Consider the following 11,231-nt stretch of genomic DNA (forward strand, 5'->3'; position numbering starts at 1 on the left):
TGACTTCCAGAGCCTTCGGGTTACGATGGTTGACAATCATGCGCTGGAGTTGGGCCTCGCTGATGTCTGCGTCGACCCCTCGTATGACCCCTTTGCAGGTGTTGTCTGGGGCCGCTATGTATGCGGCTACTTTGTAGAGTCCTTCGCTTATGCGGATTTGCTGGATTCCTGCATAAGCGGCGGCGTTCTTCTTCTCCGGGGTGGATACGACGAGAATGTTTTGAGTGAAATTAGGGAAGATTACATCGCCCTCAGTTTCTGTGGGGGCTAGTGCAGCCGCCATGGCCAAGGCTTGAGCCAGCTTGATTTGGCTTATCTTCTTGACGTCAAGCCCGCCCCTTGGGCGGACAATAATTCGTATGTGCTCCCTAGGTAGTCTGGGGAGCCTCGACGAGGCTGCGAGACGTTGCAACACGCCTTGCGGGGCAGCCGTGCGGCAGCCACCCTTCGAGCCCATGTGAGCTCTCTTGCTCGTTGAAACTGGTGTTTCTTGCAGGGCTTTCTTGTGCTTGCCCAACGCTGTCGTCCAGCCTGGGCTGTTGGCTTCTTCGGGGGAGATTGCCTCTCCTAACACCATTTCTACTTCGGGCATAATGCCCCTCTTCGTCGCGTTAGGCCTAAGCCTACCCGCGCCTAGCGTCGCCGCGGCGTGGTCTACACAAAAAGTTCCACGGCTTCCGCGCAAAGGCCACTCACCAAAGGAAGTCCTCAGAAGAAACCGTGTCGAATGGCGTGCACTTCCGCGGTAGGTGACACAAAAAGCAGACCGAAAATATTTACGAAAGCGGGAGCCGATCTTTCCACGTCCGCACTAGTCGGCGCTTTCTTCTTCTTCCGCGCGAGAGAGAGCTCGCGAGAGACAGACCTTGTTGAGCGAAGAAGCTCGGTATGTCTGTCGATCATTCGGCTTCTCCATAATGAATGACGTTCATCATACGCACCATTTAAAGCGGGGTTTCATATGCATGAAGAAGTAGACGCAGCGCAAGGCGCGAGCCAATCGCAGGCGCCCCTCCCACCGGAAGAGGGCAAGGGTCGCGCCCACCGTTTCCGTTTCCCAACAGTTTAGGCCCAGCATGTCAGATGGGGAGGACGCGTTTGGTTCGTTCTGAGCTCTTCTCCGTAGGATTGCTAGTCTTTTTAATCTCCCAGGCGTTCCTTATCAGATAGTTCGATTTTTGCACCCTTTGCCTAATCAGGCGGTCAACCAGTTCGTGCTTCTCCTCGCCGAGTGCTCCTACCAAGTTTGGTTGGCACGCCGCGATGCAGTTTTCGGGGGTCGGGCACCGGGCCTTCACAAAGTGCTTGCGAAAGCACGGAAGGAGGTCTGGTTCCATCTCACCCGGGAGTGGCACCGCTTGGGCGAGAAGAAGTTTGTCGAAGTGCGGGCCCGTCCTGCAGTGATTTTTGATGAGTCAGGTGGAACGCTATCCATTAAGTTATGATGCATGCTCCTAAGGTCGCTCGACTCGGCCGTGTATGCCAGTCGATCTACGGAGTTTTGTTTGGTTCAGTGGAATCCAGAGCTGGAACCAGTGGTGGCGCACCCTTGGGTGGTCGCGCTGCTCCGCGGACGGCTTTGGTGCTCTCCATGGTTGTATGCCTTGGCCTCTTTTGCGTCAAGGCAGACCGAGGGTCAGTCAGGCTTGCGTCCTGTAAGACCGACATGGCTGTTTGTGTGTTGAGTGCAGTAACTCTGTGTTGCTGCACCACAACAGCCCCCTTGTCCGGGAAGGACCGTTGGCCCGAACCAAAGCCCCCCGCCCAGTCAACCCGGGTTGAGGGGGGGAACCGGGGTCAATGTATCGAATGATGCTGGCTTGATGAGTACATGAATGCTCATGGACGCGGCGCCTTCAAAGCTGCCAAGTCCTCTTCCCATCTGACAACGGTTCTGCCAAAGAGCAGGCTGCGTTAAAGGAACGGCAGCGGGTGCGGGCCGCCCGTTTCATGAACCCCGCCGAGAATTCGCTCGAGAAAGGAATCGTCGTCGACGTGCCAACCCCGCCGTGAGGAAGCGCGAAACTGAGGCGTTACGACAATGAAGAGCCGCGGATCTTGAGCTTTGCTCGCATCCGTGTTACCGGTAGGGAAGGGAGTGCTTGTGTGTGTGTGTGTGTGTGTGTGTGTGTGTTTGTGTGTGTGTTTGTGTGTGTTTGTGTGCGTGTGTTACAGGCGGGCGCGTGCTTTACGCGAAAGAAAATGAACCGGCTCACAAAACGATTCACCGGGATAAGTGTACTCTTGTCAAACAAGACAATGTTGCTCCTTAGTAGTGCCAGGAAAACGCTGCTGCCTGAAGCATGTTAACGGCGCACGAACGCTGCAACGTGCTTTTACTGACGCGCCATATCCTCCACTTTTGAAGAGAATATAGAAGCTAACGCATCGCGCGCACGACAACTGCCGTGAGCGTGGCATGCACAGTGGCGTGAAGAGCCGCCGACAGTGGGGCACCTCTATCGCCCCCACCTCCTTCTTTCTAAAGCGTCTCGTCTAAAGACCCTTTCAATTAGGAGCTGCTCTTAACCACAACGCACGTGCCACGGTGGCGTGCACAGCCCAGGGAACCTAATCTCCGAAGCGGCCGCAGGATCCCGACGGCCCGCTTATACGGCGCCACGCGACAGCTGCAGTTGCGTGCAATGGCGGTCTTCAAGCGGACGCACAAATGAGCGAGAGAAAGCACTCCCACCCCTTCGAAAGCATTGAGGAACCGCGCTTCGATTGGGTGACTTACCTAAGCACCTTGTGCTGCGACTTGTGCAGCTTTATGCAGCTTGTTGCGAGTGCTCACTTCATTGTGAGCAAGTCCAAATTATTGATGATTAGAACTATCTTGCAGCTGCATCTTGCGAAGCACGAACGCTTCCTTGTGGCATAATACATCCTGATCATTGTAAATAATAACAGCACTGTCATTCCTAATATTATTTCTGAAGCTTACGGGGTCAATAATCGACAAGCGGCGTGATTCCGCCTAGACAGGGCAAGTATGACCACTGTAACCGCGAAGATAAGAAGGAATATTCCAAACACTTCGACTTAGATTGAGCACTTCCTCTCCTCAGAAGTCTCAGGTGTCCTTTGCTGCACAAAGTCAGCGGTGCCTAGTGCACACCACAGTCATGGAGCAGGTTGAAGCTCGGCAGCAACAGCCGATGTTTACACGGTTTTTGTTCTGAAGCAGTAAAGGCGCCTTTTTGCATCGCGTCTGCCACTGCAAACTGAAGTTGCCGCCGCAGCTGAAATTAAGGACCAAATCGCACGTTAAAACCAGCGAACATCACGAACAGAAACGAAAAACGCTGCTGTTCTGAAGAGCAACACGACGGACCGGATCGTTGGTTCAGTCCGCAGGCGGGCGTGACGTGAATGAGCTTGGACAAATCGCTCCGATAACAGCTCGTCTGCGGCGTCGTTCTGTGCGGCGTGGTTCGCCGGCATTGAACCAGGTCACGTTCGCGGGTAGGAATGCCTGCGCCTTCGTATTACTTCACAAAATCTGACTGCACTTGGCTCGACCGTCGTTGCCAGTGCTGTAGGGTACGTGTCGAACTTGAGAACATCACCTGCGCCGTGACAGCTGGAGATGTCTAGCTCTAGACTTGACAGGAAAAAATGTTTGACCTACAGCGCCCCTTCTGGATCGTGGCTTGGACACCAAGGATCGAATTCAGAAAGCTTCCCTCCGTCAGAACGTCTGTTTACCACCGGCGACCAGCCGTCTCCACCAGCAGTATGTCCACTCCAACGATTGACCATCGCCTGTTTATTTTTTCTTCCTTTCTTTTTTAACGTTGCAGTGTAAGAACTAATTTGAGGCCATGGTCCTGGGGCCAATTTCAGAAGCTTTTCGTTCGCAAGTGGTATTTGCCATTGGCCGGCCACTTTCGCTACTAGTGTGTGCAAGTTCACGACCGGCTGCTCGCACGAACAGTTCTAGCGTAAGGACTCTTCTTTTTTTTTTGAGTGTGTGTGAATACGGGCACTCACTCGCACGCCTGTGCGGAACTACTCTCGGCGCAACCCCATATGTTTAATAATAATAAAAATAATACTTTATTGAGACTTGAATACAATACAAGCCAAGGATCGGGCCTGCCAAAGCCGCAGTGGGCTTGAACGGTAGTGCCTGGCAGACACATCACTAACACGTTATTAGTTTGTGGACAACAGTGAAAAAAAACACACACACACACACACATGACAGGCTTCCGATCACGCATTAATGTGTCTAAGTGCCTTTCTGAGACCATATTTCGTCTTCACGCCTTGTATGCTTGGACGTCTTGGTTTCTTGGACGTCTAACAATTGCAGCGCGCTCCTCCACTAACACTGCGCGCAACTGAGCTTTTCCTTACGCCGTGCCCGCGCCTTTCCTTCGCTGCCTTGCTGGGAAGCGGCGGGTTGCGGGGGAATCGCGTGCCTCGAGGTCCCGGCACGCTCGCCGGGACGCCTGGCCGCAACCAGGGCTCGCTCATCCCCTCCGCGGCTGGCCGCCGCTGGCGCATTCAAACAGGTCTTCCCTCCCTTTTTTTTTTCTTTCTCCGGCGGGCAAAATTATCGACCGTCTCGGGTTAAATATAGCGCGGCATCGGATTCGCCCCCCTGTGCCTCCCCCCACCCTTCCTCCTTTCTCCACCTCCAACCCGCGCCAGCACCGGTGCTCCACCTTAAGCAGGTGGCCGGCGACCACTCGTCCCATGGACTAATTCTCCGCCCCAACACTCGGCGGCAGTACTGGGCGCCGGTTCGTCCCGTCGGCTTACGCTCCCTTTACGAGGGTCCTCGTGACGAGTGTCTGGCGCCGGAAATAATCGAATGGCGCCCGCAAGGACCGCACGTTGGGCCGTGTAAGGTAGACACGAAAGCCGATCAAGGAATTGGCGTATTCCTTCCGCTCTTTAATCAGAGCAGTTGCCGTATTTTGCTGGATTGCGTTTTTGTTGGGTTTTACTTACGACGAAGTTGCTACATCACATTCACAGCAAACGAAAAGGAAATAATTAACCAGCCACTTTTTATGCGCCTGCAAGTCACAAATGCTGCAGCTTCGCGGTTGAGTATCCTTCGACAAAAAATGTGTGGCTTCCGTTGTCGCAGTCACGACCTGATTGTCGCGTGGCAGAGCTCGGACGGAATGCATATTCAACATGTACAAGGCACACGGCTGGTTGTGTTTACGTGCAGGTCACAACACACCAATAGCTAGTGCGAGTGAATTTAGTGTGTTATGTATACTCTGAAGCCCCTGCAGTTTCAATTTATTTATTTTTATTTAAGTGCCTTGAAAGAGGATGGTACCTTTAGGTGACGCTGTCTGCCCCTTTTCACACCGCAAAACAGAAAGAAAATCATGAAAGGGAGCCCAAGAACACGCACATGTACAGTTCCGCGAACACCGGGGCAGACACGAAAGCATGTGTCACAAGTGTTGCGACTTCTTCCACGGAAAGAGGCAAAATGATCATCATTTTATCTGTTCCTTGTTCTTGTGCAGTTCTTACATCTGGTCTTCACAGTTTCATAACTTTAGTAAAATCTTCATCGCATGTGGGTCACGAAAGTGCTCTTGAACTACCTCACGTCCACATGTCTTGGGAACCGCGTGTATACTCGGTGCGAACCTTCCACCCTGCGCGAAACTGTGCTCTCTCTCCTCTCTCTCTCTTCATCCCCAACCTCCTTCCTCAGTGCAGGTTAGCAAACCAGAAATGCGTCTGGTTAACCTCCCTGCCTATCCTCTCTCTCTCTCTCTCTCTCTCTCTCTCTCTCTCTCTCTCTCTCTCTCTCTCTCTCTCTCTCTCTCTCATCGCACGTAGAAGGCGCACATGCCGCACATACAAGGTACACCAGACTGCACAGAGAACACTGAACCTGCACTGCAATTCAGACCTCCGGCCGGACAACACCGACGCGAAGCGTCTCCTGTGTCGGTTGTGGCCGGGGGTTGCCTTCATGAAAGCTTATTCAGCACTAATTGGAATGGCTGATACCTGCATGTGACGTTTGCGGATGCGAGGAGAACATTGACCACTTATTGTGCCACTGTCCTCAATTTGATGCACAAAGGCAATCTTTTTCCAACACTTTGAGGAAACTACATGATCGTCCTCTGAGTGAACCGACAGTACTAGAACACTGTCCCCACCGATAATCGTCTCAGAAGGCAGTGAAGGCACTTTTGTGCTTTGTGAGAATGTCTGGTTCGTACGAGCGGCTTTGACTCAAGTACTGTCCGTGCACGTCTCTATACCAACCCTCCTCCTCTCTCTATCTCTCTCTTCCTTCTCTCTGTTCTCCTTCTCCCTTCCGCCAGCGTAGGGTAGCCAACTGGACTCTTGACTGGTTAACATCTCTGCCTTCCTTGTTTCTCTCTCTCTCTCTCTCATCGCCAGAAATGCCTGTCTGGCTCGGTCGAGGCGTATGGATAGCGGGAGGCACTTCTGTGTAGAGGTCCATCACAACGTATCTACAGTTCCACGAGCATATAAACATGACACCACTGCTTAATGCACACAAATACGGAATTCCAGATGCACAAAGTTGTGGCATCACTTAAGCACATATAGAAACTAAAGAAAGAGAGAGAACGCAAGGAAAGGAGATGCTGGAAGGTGAACCAAACGAGCATATCGACAACATATCCTTGCGATGCCACACCAATTCGGCCCAACCGACCACCCAGCGGCGCATGCGCATAGTATTGACATTATCAAAGAATGTGATTGCAGTTTTGAGAGAAATAATGACCACTGTTCAAGACAATAAATGAGTGTGCGTACCCTTTGTCACGATGACCACCCATCAAGACAATAAATGAGTTCGCACCTTTATTCAAAATTATATGTCACCTCCGCGTCCTGTGCTAAACAGCTTCGCTGGTAAACCACTTTCACAGAGTGGAATGACTGATGATTTTTTTTTAATTGTTCGCTTAAACAATCTGCATATTTTTGGCTGATTTTTTTTACAAAGTTCTGGGTGCGGCTTTTACACGTGTGTGGCCATTACACGAGTATGTACGATATATACCAACACCTGACATGTGAAAAAAAAAATAAGTGCATCAAAACCAAGAAAGAGCCCATGTATCGAATAAAGATTCAATCTTCGTTGTCGGTCACCTTCAGTCACAGAAACCGTACGTTATAGCATTGCGCGCCGCAAGCAAGCTTTGCTTCTTCTTCTTCTAGGAAAGAAACCGGGGGCGCAATTTTGCACACGTCTGTATAAATCTGCCTCACGACGATTGCTCCAAGAGTTACGATTTCCGATTTATTCTTTAAATTTGCTACGATGCTCGCACTCTCAAAGTCTGGATAGGTTTAAATGAAACGTTAGGCTCACTGGATAGCTGGCCTGCTTGCAGTTGTACATATATGTCCGATCAGCTAAGTATGCCTACTCCCTAACGTGCACCAAACGCTCGGTGCACGGGCGCTTTTGCATTTTGCCTCCATCCAAATATGGCCGCCGCGGCCGGGATTTGATCCCGCGCCCTCGGGCATAGCAGCGCAGCGCCAAAGCCACTACGGCACCACGGCGGGTAGGAGCGTCCCATGAATGACGTAAATGTGCAGCCTTCCATTGGATTTCTACTTGGTCTATCTTGATAGAATTCTAGTTTTGAAAAGACATTTGAACAAGCGACCTCAAACCTACCGCAGGGTTTTCTCTCTCTCTCTCTCTCTCTCTCTCTCTCTCTCTCTCTCTCTCTCTCTCTCTCTCTCTCTCTCTCTCATGTGTGCTGTCTTTAACCTTAACTCGAAAAAGTATGGTCTCTTCCGCCGAAAGTGGTTACCTCGAGCACGTGACATTGACGGACGTAATCAAAATGGGGCCAGCGAAGAAAGGGTGCCTAAGGAATTGGCCTCGGCGGGGAGACCAGTGCTGTGTGACGTGTGTCTGGGGCTTTGTTCATACTGCCAGCAAACCACCAGTAATTTTGCTGACGAGATTAAGCTTTTACAGGCACTACCTAACAGAATTAGAATTCCAGAGCGAACAGAGCACGCAGCTAGGGCATTTTGAATGACTAAAGAAGTTCAATAGTTCCCTTTTCCCGTACCATCGCCTGCACCCACTCGGCTTCACAGTGAAGCTGTATCTCACCTAACTGGTCTTCCGCGATGTGAATGAAACCGACTCAGTCACTTGTGACTGGATGTTTATTTCACCACTGCGTATACTTATCGTTTCCGCTGCAGTTATAATTTTTAAGCTAGCGCCCATTATATTTAAAGGCTAAGAACTCGGGCTAACTACGTCCACGTTTACCTCTGGATAAGTATTCAGAAATTATGACAAAATATACGCAATGATTTCCGTCCAATTAAAAAATATACATTAAAGCCCGTCGTCACAAAAATTACCAAAACACTAAAGCGGCGGGTATACCTCTTACATTCGCGCATCGTCTCAGTTCTTTTTTTTTATTCTTATTTCTTGATATCAGTTTAGCCATTCGATGACTCGATATTTAGTCTGCATTCTTCTTTCCCATTCTTCGCGCAGGCGACTTCGTTCCCCGATGGACGGCGCGAGTGGCTCCAACTGGACGGACGTCGGCGACCACGAAGCGGGCGGTCCGTTCTCGTCGGCCGCGGTGACGGCGTCGGTGTCGGGCTCGTCGCTGTCGACCAGCTCGACGCCGTCGCCGTACCTGTACCACGGCGGCCGCGTGCTCTACACCACGTCCACCCTGTCGCCCGAGGCGGCCCGGTCGCAGTACTACGCCGCTTACGACCCCATGACGGGGCTTCGCATCGCAGCCACCCTCGGTGCCATCATCACGCTCTTCACACTTTTCCTCATCTACAAGAGCAAGTGCCGGCCTGCCAAGCCCACGGAGCCACAGGAAGGCGTCTAGCAGGCGATAACTGGAGAGGTGGAAGGAGGGGGTAGCCCATGTGGTCACCGCCCCACGGGCACACACCTGCAGAGTAATAACGCTCACGTACCGGGTCCCTTCAGAGTACTTCGCACCAATAAGCGCGCGTTACAGTCGACTGCACATTTTTTTTTTTTTAGAACGCCAAAAGCTCTCAAGAGTGAGTCGCACTTCACGACACCTGAGCCCGGTAAGCTCAATGAGCTCCTTAATGCATCACGAATGCACCACGGCTACGAATGAACCCTGGTCACACCAGAAAATTCTGGGAGGACCTGGCGAATCCGGTACCTGCTAGGTTACGCGGTAGAACTACATGAAAAATCATGCCCTTTCTTGTTCCGATACAGAAGTAAGAGTTGGGTCTCACCTAACTATTCTTTTTGATCGCGAGTTTTCCTGAACACGTAACCGAGACTTTTCTTTTTTATTCCTTTTGTTTAACGAACCTTACGCGAACAGTGGAGTCATCTGTGCCCTAAATACATAGCCGACGTGCTGGATACGTCTTTCTTCTCTTAATTTCTCCTTTTGCTCGGCCTTACGAAACTCACAGACATACGTTCATCCCTGGAGCGCGCTCGCAGTTTATAGACATTCAGGCGTGCCGCCCTGCGTATTAGCAGCATAACGTGTGCGAAAATTCTGCGGAGGATCCAAAAGGTAAAATTATGCAAGTAGTTTTGTAACCAGGTACTGACTCGGACCTCTGAAGAGCGCAAGCTTCGGGTTCGGCTAATGTAAGATCCTGAAAGAATGCTTATTTTTGCTCGCAAACTTATCTCTGCTAAGAGCAAAGAGCAGAAATCCTGCGGAGCTCCGCGCTCACCCAGCAAACAATGTGGCCAGTCTTTATAACTGGTGCCGAGCGCACGTGTTTAAGATTGGCAGCACTTTTTTTTATTTGTTTCATGTATCTCTTTATAAATGTTATTGTCATAAAGAAGGTCCTCATTCCATTGGCGTAGATGGACAACCTTTGATTCTTGCTGTTGTTAAGACACCATTTGTGCCACCTATTTGGCCACACATGACAGACCTGCGCATGTTTCCAGCTGGTTCGTCGAACACTGAGACAGGCTCCGCCTATGCGCCGCTATCCGAATTACAAAATGTTGCCTCAAGTAGAAGCTTAGCGTCGTTTTTAATTTATACATCAAGCCAGGTTTTGTTTGTGTGCCCACATTCAAGCAGCGAATTTCATGGAGGAAAAGTCGGAGGCAGTGACTAGATGCTACCAGTTCGGGACAAGGGTTCACAGTCCATGCGTGACGTGGAAAACCTATAATTTACTCGCAGCGTAAGCAGACACTGGGTGCAATGTACACTGAATCCTGCGGTGATTATTTCAGTCTTACACAATGTGCCACGGCCTCAAGGTGAACTACTTTTCACAGCAGTTGCAATTGGCCGTCTAAGTTTTGCGTACACCCACTCACAAAGGTTTTCGGAACAAGAAAACTAGAACGAAATTCAAGTACTACGCAGCTGACGCGTGTATCCCGGATCTGTGGCGTGCTTCACGAACTCGAGTCTGGCACATGTGCCGTGTACCTCTTGTCCTGAGTGTACGCTTAGGCTGTGAAACATTTAGGCCGCTCCGCATGGTTTATGCATTGTGAACGCTCTTGTGGGCAGATTCGCACCTCTGGGCTATGGGTATCGAGCTCAAGCCATCATGGCAGTCAGTCTATGCTAATTAAGGCGTGACTTGAGTTTTTACATCACATGGCAGATGCAGAATTGTCGTTGTCTGCAGGTACAATGCTCAATAGCCTGCATAATGTGCGTTATATTCTTTATTTGCATAGCAGTAGTCGTCGAAGATCGGAGCTTGTGTTAAAAGCTCGGTTGAATTCATCTATAAGGGTCTCCCAGCTGTGCGAAGATTTTATGTGCCTATTGTCTACAGCTCTGGTCTTCTGTCTGCCATTTTTCAAACCAATGCGGCTCTGAATGGTTTGTCAAAACATAGCTGGTGGTTCCTTTCACGAAGCGAGGGCGTCTAAAGCCCATGTGCTAATTAATTCTGCGCGAGTCTTCCTGGATTATTTAGTGCAAAAGAAAGTAATAATTAAGGAAAACTAGCTTGTTCTCATTGGTTGTTATTCGAAACTTTCAGGTATATACGTTGTTCAAGAACCACGTGCGTGTATACCTGAACGAGCGTAAGAGAACCATCTGGTAAACCACTTCTAAACTTTTTTCAACGAGACCTCTACACTTAAAGTGTTCGTGTTCATCTTTTTGTTTCTTTCGATCAGTGAGGGATAGGTCTCTGTGTTGCTGTCAGTGGAATTAATTAGGTTCTTTGGCACAATAGACTTTTGGTAG

General features: G+C 50.4%; 1 protein-coding gene across 3 annotated transcripts in view; it reads left to right on the forward strand.

Moving 5' to 3' along the window:
* LOC135903893 (uncharacterized) overlaps positions 1 to 10,968 on the forward strand; it is a 124,982-nt gene extending 114,014 nt beyond the window's left edge. For all 3 annotated transcript variants that reach the window (XM_065434341.2, XM_065434342.2, XM_070535223.1), the window contains one exon: positions 8,522 to 10,968. In XM_065434341.2, coding sequence (XP_065290413.1) covers positions 8,522 to 8,876 — 355 coding nt within the window. In that variant the 3' untranslated portion in view covers positions 8,877 to 10,968. The remainder of the gene's footprint in view (positions 1 to 8,521) is intronic.
* The last annotated feature ends 263 nt before the right edge of the window (positions 10,969 to 11,231 follow it).

The sequence above is a fragment of the Dermacentor albipictus genome, chromosome 3 (genome assembly GCF_038994185.2).
Source record: "Dermacentor albipictus isolate Rhodes 1998 colony chromosome 3, USDA_Dalb.pri_finalv2, whole genome shotgun sequence".
Taxonomy (NCBI): Eukaryota; Metazoa; Arthropoda; class Arachnida; order Ixodida; family Ixodidae; genus Dermacentor; species Dermacentor albipictus.